This window comes from Mizuhopecten yessoensis, unplaced genomic scaffold (assembly GCF_002113885.1).
Source record: "Mizuhopecten yessoensis strain PY_sf001 unplaced genomic scaffold, ASM211388v2 scaffold10857, whole genome shotgun sequence".
Lineage (NCBI taxonomy): Eukaryota > Metazoa > Mollusca > Bivalvia > Pectinida > Pectinidae > Mizuhopecten > Mizuhopecten yessoensis.
Window position 1 is genome coordinate 20,683 of NW_018408756.1, and position 16,430 is coordinate 37,112.

The 16,430-nt window shown below is 36.3% G+C and overlaps 2 protein-coding genes and 1 long non-coding RNA gene across 3 annotated transcripts in view; 2 read left to right on the forward strand and 1 right to left on the reverse strand.

Annotated features, from left to right (window-relative positions):
• Nucleotides 1–4,085, forward strand: part of LOC110463034 — a 13,322-nt gene extending 9,237 nt beyond the window's left edge. Inside the window, exon 2 of the long non-coding RNA XR_002464336.1 lies at nt 2,999–4,085. This is a non-coding gene — a long non-coding RNA (uncharacterized LOC110463034). The remainder of the gene's footprint in view (nt 1–2,998) is intronic.
• Nucleotides 4,086–10,752: 6,667 nt separating this feature from the next.
• On the forward strand, nt 10,753–15,546 carry LOC110463022. The gene is made up of 6 exons (XM_021517348.1): nt 10,753–11,354; nt 11,734–11,973; nt 12,194–12,380; nt 12,498–12,592; nt 13,089–13,812; nt 14,635–15,546. The coding sequence occupies exons 1-6, from the start codon at nt 11,327–11,329 to the stop codon at nt 15,443–15,445; spliced, it is 2,085 nt and encodes a 694-aa protein (XP_021373023.1). The 5' UTR covers nt 10,753–11,326; the 3' UTR covers nt 15,446–15,546.
• Nucleotides 15,547–15,550: 4 nt separating this feature from the next.
• The window catches only part of LOC110463027, a 17,781-nt gene continuing 16,901 nt past the window's right edge, over nt 15,551–16,430 (reverse strand). The window contains exon 9 of the mRNA XM_021517361.1: nt 15,551–15,559. Coding sequence (XP_021373036.1) covers nt 15,551–15,559 — 9 coding nt within the window. The remainder of the gene's footprint in view (nt 15,560–16,430) is intronic.

The following is a 16,430-nucleotide window of genomic DNA, read 5'->3' on the forward strand; positions in this document are numbered from 1 at the left end:
TTTATTTTACCACCTCCGCAAAACCCCAAGTTGCAACTTGCAACGCTCGGCGGAAATATACTAGCATAAGTTGCATAATTAAATTATTGACCGCTCGTTATAGATGATCTGAAAATTAATACTTTTTATTGTAATCTTCCTAACCGCCCCGGCGATATTAATCATATCATTATACAAGAACGATAAAGTTTTTTTTCGGCTGACAATATTATGTATTATCGACTAAACATATCTGTTTAACTATCTTGTATGTACAACATAATATCTCATTGTGGTACTTATAGCTTACCATCGTGTACGTACAAGAAAGTATCTTCACACAGCATACTATTGTGTACGTAGTAATAATATGCTGTACTTACAAGTATGATAATTTAAAATTAAATTTAAAGGTGACGCGTATGTGCCTCCTAAGTTGTACCATTTTAACCAGATAGCTTAGCAAATGTACCACTGTTGGTAATATGCACGCCCTTACATGAGTTAATCAGCGTGGACATTTCAGATATATCATTGTCTACACTAGTGAATTAGTCAACAATTATAAAACGCGAGACTATATAGCTAGTGGCCTTGGGTGTCGCACTGACTTGAACTTATCTGTTTGTTTAGCAACTTAGTGATGCCATGAGTAACTCATTAATTAAGGTGGCTCGACACATTGTCATCAGCGTCCATTTTCGTGACGTACTTCCGGAAAAAGTACAGCTCGGACTCAATTATCTTGATCGAAATGTGCATGTACACCGTGTCGTCATTTCCGTTTTGCGTATCGGGTATTCAATATCGTAGTGCAAATTATAGTAACACCTGGGCCGTTTGCGTTTAAACGGTCAAACCGATCGGACCACTGTTGTTCGTTTATTAAATAAGGTAGGACCTAGTTATCTGATGCTGCTTTCAGGCGAGCATTGAGAAAGCCTTGCAAGTCTTGCATACACATTTGTAGGTCCGCCAGGATTTATACCCGGAATTGTTACATTTATAAACGGTCAAACCGGTTGTTCCGCATAAACGAACAGGCCCCTGGTAAACAATAGTACACGTGCGTGCCGATGATATGTCAACACCCGATATCGAGATTTTACCGGGAAATGTATAATCACACGTACTTCAGGAATAAAGCTTTCCAATTCATTGACATAAACAGACTCACGGGAAGACAGTGACATGAGACCAGACGACCTCAAGAAGGTCATATAGGAAACACATGGAATGCGGACGTACCAACCTCATATGTGCATATCACGTGCTTACACGAGTTCATAAGCTGAGGGAGTTTCGCTCTGTCGATTAAATCGTGTTTACAAATGTAGTCTACTTACTCTGTGAAAATAATGTTTTGTAAAATATCAAGATACCTATGAAATGCATGTGTGAGGGCACGTGAGAACGGCATACCATGCGATAGCCTCTGGTCACATATGTACCTGACATGTAATTATAAATATACCGTGAGTTAGCGGACTGTGGAATGATGTCCAAAGTGTACATGACTGAGGGTAATTTGGTTCCATTAAAGAACAATAAATTGATAATTTTGATATCATATTTTTGATTTATTTCCATCATTTGTTATATGTAAACAGAGACAACTGTCATTGTGTAAATGTCATCCCTCTGCAAAAAGTTCCGATTTTTTTCAAGGAAGATAACTCTCACCCGGATCAAAGTGATTGTAAAATGTAAAATAAATTAATTATAAAGCCATTGTGTATATTTTGTTCAATTTCCCACTCTATATGTATAGATCTGTGTGTCCTGTTTGCTTTTAGCTTGTAGATAATCACTTTTATCCGTTCAAATTCAATAAAAAACACTTTGTGTAACATGTGTTACATATTTTGCGATAAATAAAATATTTGTAGGATTAATTATAAATGCTTCTTTTCATTTTTTTATTGTTTTTATTGTTCCGAACAATGCCACACACAAAAAAAAACGGAAAATATTAAAAGTGGCGAAATTCAATTTTTTGGTATTTTTTCCAAAAAATTCCCCAAACTATCGGAATGTTTAGATTTTCATAAAATTAACTCTGCATAGTTGCATAACCATTATATGAAAGTTTCTACGAATTTTGCTGGTTAATTGCGAAAGTGTGGAGCCACCTTAAACAGCAACGATGTTATGGTGTTATTTGTTCTTTTGTACGACAAACTTTTACATGAAGCACTGTTCTGTAGGTACAATGTCTGAAGACTAGATATTTCTGTAGGTACAATGTCTGAAGACTAGATATTGTGCGTCCCTACATTTATTTTTTGACAGTGGACCTCTTGTATCCCCCTTGCGGGCGGGACGCCAAATTAGGTAATAATGAACAAGCCCCCTGTGGATTCATACATTTGTCATCACCAGGTTGCCCCTATATTAATACCATCTGACTTCTAAAACACGCTGTTGATAGAGAATTTGAACCGAAACTTTAATTTTCTTTCCAGTACACAAAAAAAGTCTTTGGGCCATACTTAAAATATGTTTTTTTTTCTTGTTAATTAAACATAAAAACAATCCTCAGAAAGCGCATTTTAATGAAAAGGGGGAAGACCCCCTCCCGTACCCTCATCCTCCTCGCGCTACGTGTTCGGGGTGCTGCTGAACGTTGACTATTGAGAAAAATTTCTAAGCCCCCCCCTTTTAGGAAATCCTGGATCCGCCCCTGGACTGGGCTAAGACTAATAACATTACTGTATTTCCAGTTTCACCATTATATTTGTGTTTATACTGTAGTTTTTTTTTATTGCAAAATGGTACTACTGCATCTACATTATCAGACATATTCTATAGTGTTAGATGGGCTCACAATGTAGTGGGAGTTGTCTCCCCTACAGAGAGTTGTTTAGCCAAAAGTGTATTTGAGGGAGCAAAGAGAAAATTAGCCAAACCTGTGAGATCATCACAGTGGATATTTTAAATAAATTGTATGATAAAATATTTGATGAAGATAATCTCTTAAGCCAGAGAATGATCACAATTTCATTGTTATGTTATGCAGGTTTTTTGAGAAGTGCGGAGGTACTGCAGTTGATCAGGTCTGATATTAGAGTGTCCTCCACCCACCTGGAAGTGTTTATTCAACAATCCAAAACTGGTGTGTACAGAGACGGATCTTGGCTCTTAATTGTGAGAACTGGTAACAGATTAAGTCCTGTGAAAAACTTGGAGCGTTATATGAAACTTGCAGGGATTCAAGACGATAGTGGTGAGTTTTTGTTCCGAAATGTGACAAAATGTTAAGACAAGTATATTCTTAGAAAGGACAACAAGCCACTTCTGTATGCAAGATTACGCGAGTGTTTCATAGAGAACTTCTCCAAAGTTGTGGAAGATGTTACCAAATACGGACTGCACAGTTTTTGTGCAAGTTCAGCTGCATGTGGGGGAATATCCGATCGATTATTTAAGCGTCCTGGCAGATGGCGTTCGGAGAATGCGAAGGACGGTTATGTGAAAGAAAGTTTACAGGCCAGGTTGTCGTCATCGCTAAAATTGGGGCTTTAGATTATTAGAAATGGGCAATAGTTCTGTTAGGTCAAGTGGGTGGAGGACGCGTAGAAGTATAGGGTATATTCAAAATTATATTGAAAGACAATTTGAATCAGAAATAAAATAAGTTATTATTCATGTTGAGAATTTAATCTAATATTATTGAAGCTTATATTAAAGTTTTAGTAATGCCCGTTCTTTGTATTCAGGCCGGTGCGTTGTGAACAGCCTATGGGTGTTTGTTGTTGCCACCTGGGGGGTGGGTAATTAGAGAATTTATATTTCGCGCTGTTGACTACAAGGAATTAGCGTGAAATTGTTTTCTCTTATGGTACCCCGATAGGTGGCAACACCTGTAAGGCATGTGTAGCACGTGCAGCAAGTGTTGCTAGGACCTCAGTTCAGGTCAACGCACTTGTTTGGGACGGAGGTATAGAAGAAGAAAAAAAATCTGAAAAAATAGTGGTAAATGTCTAGGAGATACATTGTAGATGTGTAGGATAAAATATACATGACAAATTGTTGTAAAATGTTGTTTGAAATTATTATTAATAATTAAACAGTCACTGGTGCAGGCCGGTGCGTTGTGAACAGCCTATGTGTGTTTGTTGTTGCCACCTGGGGGGTGGGTAATTAGAGAACAGATATTCACTCTGTTAAAATGTATTCATAAAACATTCATAGTTACCTCCCTTGTACTATGAATAATCAAAATGATCAGTATTTTATCAACTCATTCAAAACGCGGTTATCTTTCTCTAGGTCTCATTGCCTTTTTCATTGTTAGATAAAATAAGTCATGCAGCATTTAAAAAAGCTTAAATATTTTGACCAAATTTCGTTATCCCGTTTAGACAGTGCCCATTATAAGCACGTTAAATGAGTTCGTAAGTATTTCCCTCTATTCCTGTTTCCAACATCCTTCTCTTAATTTTGAAAATTAAAATATATATCTTTCTTATTATTTTCGAAGTCAGCATAACCATAAAACCTGTAGTTTTATGCGAATTTTCTTTATTTTTGTATAAAAAATGAAATCTTTTTTTTGAATGACAAGTCAAATATGTCACAGGGCTGATAGGTCATATGACATGGGTTAATATGCAAAAAAATATGACATGGGTATATATTCACTGGATAACACGTACAGTACATTATGTGATAAATAGCTATATAGATCTTTACAGTTCTAGAGCTCAATCAGCAGAGTGTACTGGACATGATTAAGATGGCTCCACACTTCGTCATCAGTGTCCATTTTCGTGACATATACATTGTACGTTTTTACAATTTTCGTAATTACTGAGGAGAGGGCTTGAATTATGTTTTAAACTTTTGTCCATTCCTTTTACTGTTTAAAAACAATTGAATGTGTTTTAAGGATCCCTGTCCCAATGCACTGTGGCTTTTCCTGAACACGGTAACCTCCCTTTGACTTCCGTTAGAATGTAACTGTAGCACTTTCAGGACACTGTTGTTCATTATATTTTGTTTATCTCTTTATTACTTATCCAAAAAATCTATTGTGATGCTAATTCTAGCTACTAAAAGTATAATTAAGTTATATTTTTATATTCCATAATTAATTCCTGTGTTGTCTGGTGTAAAGGGAGGTAAGTACTAAACATGTTTTTTTACAATGGTAAGGGGGGGNNNGGGCGGGGGTGATGGTAAGGGGAGATAAGTCATACAATTTTATTTTTACAATTTATTGACTGGTTAGTAACAAATTTCAGTAAATCCTTTTAGCTTGCAGCTTTATATCAATTACTTTTTTACTGATATTTTCTATATTTTTTTTTAAACTTACAGAAAATTATCATCGTTGAATAATTTATTACCTCAATGTCACCAACTCCCATCTCGGAAGGGAGTCACTTTGCCATAGTTTATATAGGAAAACAACACTATCTGGTATATCTCAATCATTTTACTTGTGTTATAATTCAAACATGTTTCTCAGTCCCCCCAAGCCATCCCCTCCTTTGGTTTAGTTTACTCTAATTTGCATAGGGAAATAACTATTTTGGGGCATTTCGTTGTGTACTTTTAGTCAGAAATTATATTATTCAAACTTTGATGGAATAATTACCATTTGATGTTGAGAAAAAATGGCTTACCCCGGGCCTGAGGGGTGGGGCTAAGTTTAATGGTCAAATTGGCTAAAATGTCAACGATATTGTTCTCCAGACCCAACTGAACTGGAATTAAATGTCTTTTATTCATTGACAGACAGGTCCTTAGATGTTTTATCAAAAATGTGGATTTCATTACCCGGGGTCTACAAAACCCATTATTTTTATTATAGATACGAGTAACGAAGTATCCCCCGATAATCGACAAATAAATGCATGTTATCGATATGATTTCTGGAATACTCCTCATGTTTTAGGCAATTATAACATATAGGTAATATAGGTATAGAGCTATTTCAAACTTTTAACTACAAACCTGAAAAAAAATGTCATTTATATCTTATCCAACAACTTTCTAGGTAATATCTCGTTCCAGCTGAATGGATATTTTTAATTGATGTTTTTATTACAAACCTGTGTATCAGTTTTATGGGGTTTTTGTGTTAATGTATGATATGTAAATGCATTTGTATGTCCTATTCTTCCCCAAACATCAATTGTGGAAAGATAATGCACAGGATAAAAGTTAAAAATGCTACATTCAAACCTTACTTACAACTTTTGCAATCGAATTAATGGACAGTGGTGGTCTTTTGATCGAGTCTTTCAAACTGTGTTATTCTCTATTATTGCTAAGATCTTTTACAAATATTCCTTCTCAAAACATGTGGGCATGTCAAGTCGCATCAAATGCAGACTCGATCATGCCATACACTCTCATGTGGCAAGAGTGATATTGTATTTGATGATGCAGGGTATTTTTGCTCAAAGAATTTGTGAAACACGAGTTGAATGTGGGGCAAATCGACTTGATAGATCAACAGTGTTAATAAATTGAAAATTCGGAGGGGTACAGTGTTTGGATAGGTCGAGTTTGAAATTTCTTCTGAAAATTGCCTTCCCTTCTCCTATAAATTATCTCTAGTTATTAAAAGCAACAGTGCTTTGTATTTGAAAGTACGCGACGTAATGATAATATATATCGATTTTATATTTTCTGAACTTAAGTAATTTTAATAAACTTTAAAAAAAGGGTAAAAAAACCACAACCCAAAAACGATAAAAAAAAAGTAAAATGTATTCCACCTTACACTATATATATGTCTATCAATTGTAAATAGCTTAAATATAACATTGTCAATAAAAGGAAGCTCAAACCCAATTAAGGCTGTCCTTTCTATACCCCTTTGAACTAACTATTCACACGGGGAAAACTATAGCTTACATTCTTGTGATTGACACCCTTTAGACTGCATATAGTTGTAGGTTGTTGCGGAGCCTGAAGACGGACCACACCCCGAGGATGGAGCCCAGACCACACCTGTGGGTCTTTCTAGGTAATATCTCGTTCCAAAAGAGGTTCCAGGTGAATGGATATTTTTAAATGATAATTTTATTACTAACCTTCTCTTCATTTTAAAATTTTTGATCAATGTCCAATATAGGTATAGGTAGGTTGCGGCCCTTGGTCGTATACACACACACTGATGATTGCCAGCGACAAAATCGCAAAATGTGAATAGTTGCAGGGAACTTGGCTGTCTAATTTTTGGCTGGACTATTCCGGGTATGTTGAACTTTCCAAATACATATTGAAAAGGAAAAAGATGGTCACTTTACTAGTTATACGACTTTGAACATTGTCACTGCTCTACGCTAATGTCACGGCTGAACAGTCACCATTACATGTAAATGAACACGTATACATATTCACGTGCAGATTCAAGTCATAGGCGAGCGTGTATTTATTTATAGGTATACTTGCCGGCTCGGTGATATGGCTGATAACACCAGTGAAACAAATAAACAGCAACACAACGATTCATCTTCTTCGAATTTAAGTGCATCACAGTATCAAGAAAATAAAAAATCAAAGTCTGGGCTTGATTTTCAAGTGAACTCTGAGGTTTACTCATGTACTCCCGGGCTGAACACCTTCCGATGGATTTATACCGCAGGGACCCGCGTTTCGCCAAGGCCGGGTATCCACCTAGTAATTATGTATATCCTCCTCCTATTGTGCCCGCCAATTCTGATACTACTCTTGACTTCACAGGATCTTAATGATATAGCATCTGCTGTAACCGACATGATATTTTCTAAATTTGAAACTTTGTTAGCTAAAGCCATAGCACCTATTGAAGCCAAACTAGCTAATGTAAAATCTGAGAACCGAGAGATCTCACAATGCCCAGCGATATTTCAGCAGCCGTCATGTTTATTATGTTTTATATTGGATATTGTAGGAAGGTCAGTGTTGTATTAATACGCTAAGAATTGTGTCTCGTGATGCATGGTAATTAAAGTCCCATCAACAACACAGCTTTCAAAGAGGCTATATAGTGACAATGCCATGCAAATGTAAATATTGTGTTTATACAACAAACATTTTAAAGATGTCTCGAATATGTTTCTCATTTCCTGAATAAAAGTATCCTTTATGCGTTGTATATTTAATAATAAAAAAGATTTCTCATCTGGTACACATTGTGCCAACCACACCTCCAAAACCCAACGTACACAAATCACGTCTCAGATGATAAACCCAATTTGCTTTTACAATTTGGTTTCCTGTTATAAAGCTCTAAAAGTTCATCGTAACAGGCCCTCAAAATACGGTTATCAGTCTTTAATATTTGAAGGACAGGATTCAAGTTGTGAAAGTTATTGACATTTGATTTTTTTAGATTTTGAACAGATAAAGTTATTCTTACGTATACAGACAAAATGTATTTGATTATATGAAATACCGATATTTACACATGTGTGCCAGTTATTTCAAAAGAAGTTTAAAACGATTGTATTTTTCAGCTGTACCTTTACAACAATAACCATTAAATTTTAGTGTAGTCTTCATTTAAACTTATAGGTACTTAGGGATTTTTTTAAACACTAACATTAAATCGATCAGTCACACGAACATATAACGGACCCTGAGTAGAACCACGTCCACGTCCGTAGGGTCTGGTAACATGCTTGTTTCAAGAGTGTGGCTGAGAGTTCTACAATATAATCCGATCTTACTGTGTTCACCTATGCGAAGCCCTATCTACCCTACGTACACATATGTGACCCGGCGTATAGCTTCGTAAAATCGTAAAATTAAATTCACGATAGCTCAATCATTTTTTAACGAATCTACCTGAAGTTTGGTATAAAGGTGTATGATAGTTATATGAATAACATATCTTCTGATGTCGCTTACTTAATCAATTAATTTTAGAGATATAGTTTGAAGACGCTTCACAATCTGTCGAATTCTATTCACACACGTGTGCCAAGCCGTCGATCGTAATAATCAAACACATCCTTACTCGGTCATTTATTCAAATTTCTACCTGAAGTTTAGTATAAAGGTGTATCATAGTTATATGAATAACATATCTTCTGATGTCGCTTACTTTAGCGGGTAATTGTAACGATATTATCTGGCGACGCTTTCTACACTTTTCAAGCTAATACACACATGTGCCACGCCGCGATCGTAAAAAATTCAATTCATCATAACTCGGGTCAATTTTTCAAATATCAAATTGAAATTTGGTACAGAGGGGTATTATTGTCATATTAATAACATTTCTTCTGATGTCTCTTTCTTTATTCAGTATTTTTGCAGATTTTGTCTGGCGACGCTTGTTGTCAGTTGAAGACGCTTGTTGTCGGTTGAAGACGCTTTTAAGTGAGACCCGCCAGTACTTTACAATAGCAATCCTATGCTGTATATGCAAAGGGTAACGACCAAGTTCAAAATACACCATGGCATTATTTACTGTTTTCCTGACACCCAATACGAAAAAATAAATGTATATTTTCAATCTGCGGTGCAGGACTATAAACCCATACTTCACCCCCGTACACTGTCCATATATCACATGTATCGGCACTAGTGCGTACTACGTATATATACTCTCTTGTTTAACAAGCACTTCAAACTACACAACCCCCTGAGCTAATAATTTCCCATCGGGAATGCCCACCAACTCGCTCGCAATTGGCTATCTATCTCCCTTCTCCTTCCTTCCTTACCCCCCCCCCATCTTTTGTTATCTGGAACCCCGATTCACTTTACACATTGACCTCTGGGCTACCCCCTCCCTACCCCACCTCCATCATGCAAGCGTACTTTTCCCTAACAACCCCTAACAAACATCATTCCTAACAACCCTAACAAGCATCATTCCCTAACAACCCTAACAAACACCATTGCATTAACAACCCTAACAAGCATCATTCCCTAACAACCCTAACAAACACCATTGCCTTAACAACCCTAACAAACATCATTCCCTAACAACCCTAACAAACATCATTCCCTAACAAACACCTTTCCCTAACAACCCTAACATACATCATTCCATAACAACCCTAGCAAACATCATTCCCTAACAAACACCTTTCCCTAACAACCGTAACAAACATCATTCCTTAACAACCCTAACAAACAACATTGCCTTAACAACCCTAACAAACATCATTCCCTAACAACCGTATCATACATCATTCCTTAACAACCCTAACAAACATAATTCCCTAACAACCCTAACAAACATCATTCCCTAACAACCCTAACAAACATCATTCCCTAACAACCCTAACAAACACCATTGCCTGAACAACCCTAACAAACACCACTGCCTTAACAACCCTAACAAACACCATTGCCTTAACAACCCTAACAAACATCATTCCCTAACAGCCCTAACAAACACCATTCCCTAACAACCATAACATACATCATTCCCTAACAACCCTAACAAACATCATTCCTTAACAACCCTAACAAACATCTTTCCCTAACAACCCCCTAACACACACCATTGCCTTAACAACCCTAACAAACAACATTCCCTAACAACCGTATCATACATTATTCCTTAACAACCCTAACAAACATCATTCCCTAACAACCCTAACAAACACCATTTCCTAAACAACCCCTTACACGCACCATCGCCTTAACAGCCCCTAACAAACACCATTGCATTAACAACCCTAACAAACATCATTCCCTAACAACCCTAACAGACATCATTCCCTAACAACCCTAACAAACACCATTGCCTTAACAACCCTAACAAACAACATTCCCTAACACCCGTATCATACATTATTCCTTAACAACCCAAACAAACATCATTCCCTAACAACCCTAACAAACACCATTGCCTTAACAACCCTAACAAACCCCATTGCCTTAACAACCCTAACAAACATCATTCCCTAACAACCCTAACACACACCATTGCCTTAACAACCCCTAACACACATCATTCCCTAACAACCCTAACAAACATCATTCCTTAAGGCAATACGCGGGTGAGAGTTTCCGGACCGTTTCGACGATTATAATGCAGTTTGTGAATCCTACCTTCAAATAAAAGAGCTCCTTTGTTGAACGGAGTTGCGCTCCTTGATTGGAAATCTTTTGTACATAGAAACCATGTTCGCTTCGCTATTTCCGCTATAAATAAGCATGATGGTTGACAACGAAAACACATTTCCAAGACGAGGAAGAATTAAGTCAACGCATTTGAAGCAACGAAGCAAATCATTAGATAATTTGCAAAACTGGCGAATGAGGAAAACATCAGAAGAACTGACAGACACCATACTCCTTGAACATGACTACTGTTCCACGTGTCAACCGAGCGAGACTGCCACTGGACTAGGTGACAATGAATCTGTCAATGTTGACGAAATGAATGTCGATGCTGTTGCACACAGCACAAGGTAATTACACGTAAGCATCTAATGTAAACGAATAGATTTGTTTACTCGTTCGTGATATAGATGTAATAAGGTCAAACGTCAAATTCGTCAATACTGTTACATGAGTCAACCTAGTGAAAATGCCGTGGACACTGGATGTGTGACTTGTGAAACGGCAGCACGATTTACCCAAAACCCCCCAAACAAATTCGAGTTTTCTTCCAATATTATATTCAATCAATTTATCACAAAACATACTTGCAATTGGATAATTATTTGAAGATGCTAAACAGTTTCAAACGTACGTTGCACTCTCTAACTATTTGTTACAAATTAAACATTACCTGGAATTAAAATACCAACTCACATTTTTAACAGAAAAACAACGGCTGGAAGGAAGGCAGACGAATTGTGGAGTTGGGGTACTTAGCAGACAAATTACAGAAGGGCTGTCAGAAGTGCCATTCGCCTTTACATCTACACCAGTGCGTGTTTGAACAGTTTTATGGACTGGGAAGTTTACTGAATATTATGTGTACTTGCAAACACATTACACATGTCCCCACCGGAAAAAGACACAAGGCTTCACTTGATTCCAAAACGGCAAAGATTTGGGATGTAAACACCAAAGTTGCTTCAGGGATATGGTAATGACAAAACAAAAATGTAACAAAATGTAAGCAGATCTTGCTTATATATATTTTTCACTTTGTATTACCAATAACAAAATTGTGATTGGATGTTCACTAACATACACACGTCTTACCCCATGTAAGCATTCAAAGCCAAATAGAGTTATACAGACATGCTATCACATATCAGGATATGAGATGACTATAAGTATGCATACTTTTTTTTAGGTATGCTGCATGCTGGGATCGGTGTAAGGAAAGTCAACCTAATATTGTCAAGCTTGAACATACCAAGCATACATCACACAACATTGAAAGCCAGAGAAAGGGAAGTGGGCATTGCTGTTGAAGTGGTGGCTAATAATTCTTGCCAACAAGCAATAGACATAGAAATGTCTTGCATACAATCCAAAAGGTAGCTATGTATGTTTATGTAAACAATTCTCTGTAAAAACCAAATAATATTGCTGAAATAAAGACAATGTTTAGTCTGATGCCATTTGTATTCCCCTACACCAGAAATATGTTTTAGTAATGACAAGGGACCCAATGGAGGAAATATTGCAGCTTCATTTGATGGTGGATGGCAAAAAAGAGGAAGTGGGCATTCTTACAACAGTTTATCAGGCAAGTAATATAATATACAGAAATAAAAATACATGTGCCATATGGCAATCCAAAAGATAATATATTCTAACTCAAAATGGACAAAACAAAGACAGCGCAAGTTTTACGCGATAAAAAGGAAGAAAAATCAAATGACGACGACAGAAAAGCTAGAAAGAAGGATAAATTTGGAAAAAATGGTTTGCATGAAGAAGTTAGAATGTGCACAAGACAGGCACCCTTCGACCACTAAGGCCTCATCAGCTGTGCTTCATAAGCAGCCGGTAACAAAATAGTGGGTGAAAAATAAGTACACAAAACCACAATAATATACAACTAGAAATGTCAGAGCGAATAATCACATTAGCACACATTCAGTGGACTCTGTGCCGACCAACTATAACGTGACTTTCCCGCATTATGTCGCGATAAAATGGTGTATTTTCATTATGATGCATGTAACAATAATGATAATTATGTAATGCCTTCGTAAATAGTGTAATGTAATATTTTGTAGGTCATGCAACTTTTATTGGAAAGGAAAGTGGAAAAGTGCTTGCATATGATGTGAGGAACAAGCACTGTAGGTTCTGTCAACGTGCAGACACATATAATCTGGAAGTAACCCCCCATGATTGTCGAAAAAACTGGGATGGCAGTGCTAAAGCAATGGAGTCAAGTATGTGCGTTTCCATGCTGAAAGATCTTCAGAAAAAAGGATCACCAGTCCAAACCATTATAATGGATAATGACTCGACATCGATAGCAAAAGCTAGATCTGAAGTAGATGGAAGTATCCAAAAAGTTAGCGACTTCAATCATACAAAAAAAGATTTCACAAACAAATTATACAGTCTTCAATCCTCGAAGAAGTACAAACTTCTAAATAGCAAAACTATTTGTCATCTTGGAAAATGCTTTGCATATGCAGTGAAACAGAACAAGGAAAACAAAGACATTTTGAAATCTAATCTGAAGGCAATAGTTCCCCACACGTTTGGCGATCATGCAAATTGTCAGGAATTCTGGTGTGGATATGTTAGAGATCCAGAATTATATGTACCAAAGCAGTTACCATACAAACGATATTTAGTTGGAGAAGAGCTGCGAACAGATTTAGACAACATCTTTCAGAAGTATGCCGAACAAGCTGATAAACTGATGCTGCTTGGTAGTTCCCAAAGGAATGAAAATTTCAACAATACAGTGGCAAGTAAAAATCCCAAGTCCTTGCATTATTCGTGATCCGAAAGTACATCTTTCCGGGTTGCTGCAGCTGTTGCACAGACTAATGATGGCGATGTATATATTCAAAATGTAAATACATTTTTTTTTATATATTTTGAAGAATATAATAAAATGTTATAATAGTATAACCTATCTGGTAACCTGTCTCATTTGAAAATCTGTGTAGTGTGGAAAACTGTCCAATGTGAAAAACTGTCTAATGTGAAACCTGTAAATCTAATAAGTTTAGCAAACAACTAACATTTATTTGTATAGTATTCTTATAATTTCAGGTAAACACTGAACTTTGCTTGTCTCCGGGACAACATACTTCAAAAGCAGTAAAGAAAAATGATAGGAAAAGACAAGTGGTGGGGACTTACGAATGCAGCTATACTTACAAAAAAAGGAGGATTGAAAAAAAGCAAACTAAGAAGGAATCCGATTCTACCAAAGAATTACGTGAAGGAATTACCTAACAGTCGGGGGTTAGTTTGTCTGCAACTGTGAGCGATAGTACTGAAGAAATACCTGCACCAACATCTGAGCCTACAAACACTCCTTTACCACCAGGAAAATATACTTGGCTGTATTTTGACTTGGAAACAACTGGACTAGGTATATATAAATATATTTGCAGCTAAAATTGATATGTTAGTTTACATATTATTGATATTTGTATCGTTCAGTTTAGACAGTTTTGCACTGTTGATATATGTAAAACAAATTCAAACAAACAGTAATTAGCTAATTCTATTGCATAGATGTATATATATTTTGATAGTATTGTCTACATATTTGAAGTGCTTACATGCATATTTTTATTACTTGTACAGATATACAACATATTCAATTTTTCTTTCAGGTCTTAGTGATATTGTACAGTTATCTGCGAGGACGGGTGAGCAGACATTCAGTCGGTATGTGTTACCAACCAAGCCTATAACAGAGGAGGCAACTCGCATCACAGGCTTAGCAGTAAAAGCTGGACATTTATACAAGGATGGGGTATTGGTGGAAAGTGTGTCATTGAAAACCTGTGTAACCGATTTTGCTGAATGGTTATCAACATTTCCATCCCCAGTACTGGTCGCACACAATGCAAAGTTTGATGGAATGGTTCTTTCTTGTGCATTGCTTGCCATACAAGATTCTGTATTATCGAAAATCATATGTGGTTTTTCAGATACACTTGCTATCTTCAGGAAAGAACTGTCAGGGAGAAAATCTTACAAGCAAGAGTGTCTTGTCCTTGATGTTTTAGGTGAAACCTGGAATGCACATGATGCATGTGAGGATGATAGACTGCTACAGAAACTAGTGTTGTGTGTAAAAGTCAGTGATGAGGTATTCATTTGTAACAGTACGACATTAGCAAGTATGAAGGATTGTGTTGTGTACAAGAGAAAAAAGGATAATAATTTGCCATCTTTCACTATTTTGGTGGAGAGAAAGGTGATTTCTGCTTTTATGGCAAGCAAGATTGCAGGAAGTGGTTTGTCAGTAAGACATATCCAGTTAGCCTATAGTAGAGATGGGAGTGATGGCATCAGGCAGTTATTTGCTGAGCTACACAATGGGAAACCAAGGATAACAAAGTGCATCAAAATTGTTGAAAGTGTTTGTAGATATCTAGAGGGATTGTAAATACACAGATAAAAAAAATCATGGAATTTCCTTCTTTTTTATGTTGTAGTTCGTGTTTTGTAATCCATATGCATTTTTGAGGAAATTTTGCAAGGGAGGCTACTCTTAGAACACCTAAAAATAAACATTTCATGCCAAAAAATGTCTCAACAGGTTTTGGAAAGGTAAATTGTTTTTAAAATTCTTTGCAATTCTTCTTTACATGAGAGGTTTCCATACAAAAAAAAAATAGAAAAAAATATCAAGCAGTTTTTGTGATATTTATTTTTTTGTAAATTTTCAACAAAATTCATATTACATAATTTCAATTTTACTAAAATGTAGAAGGTGTATAACAATTGTTTCTTATTATAATGATTACTGATATACTGTTTCATGGTTGTGAGGTTACAATTGTTTTTTTGGGGAAATTATAGTTGCATTGAGATGAATTTGTGAAAGTTACCAAATTTCTCAATAAAGTGGATTTTCACAAAAAGTTAATAATAAATTTCTCTCAAAACCTCGCAAAGTATTTATCAATGAATATGAAATGTACATGGAAAAAATCTTTTTTTTTTATCAAGTAGTTTTTTCACCCGCGTATTGCCTTAACAGCCCCTAACAAACACCATCGCCTGAACAACCCCTAACACGCACCATTCCCTAACAAACACCTTTCCCTAACAACTGTGACAAACACTTTTCCCTAACAACCCCTAACAAACATCATTCCCTAACAACCGTAACAAATATCATTCCTTAACAACCCTAACAAACATCATTCCCCAACAACCCTAACATACATCATTCCCCAACAACCCTAACAAACATCATTCCCTAACAACCCTAACAAACATCATTCCCTAACAACACTTAACAAACATCATTCCCTAACAACCCTAACAAACATCATTCCTTAACAACCCTAACAAACAACATTGCCTAAACAACCCTAACAAACATCATTCCCTAACAACCCTAACAAACATCATTCCCTAACAAC

Excerpts from the sequence above, each read along its gene's own strand:
- LOC110463022 (XM_021517348.1), top strand. The coding sequence starts at position 11,327 with ATGTCGATGCTGTTGCACACAGCACAAG. Across the intron at positions 11,974-12,193 it reads AAACACCAAAGTTGCTTCAG|GTATGCTGCATGCTGGGATC; the intron begins GGATATGGTAAT and ends ACTTTTTTTTAG. Across the intron at positions 13,813-14,634 it reads CCCAAGTCCTTGCATTATTC|ATATACAACATATTCAATTT; the intron begins GTGATCCGAAAG and ends TTACTTGTACAG.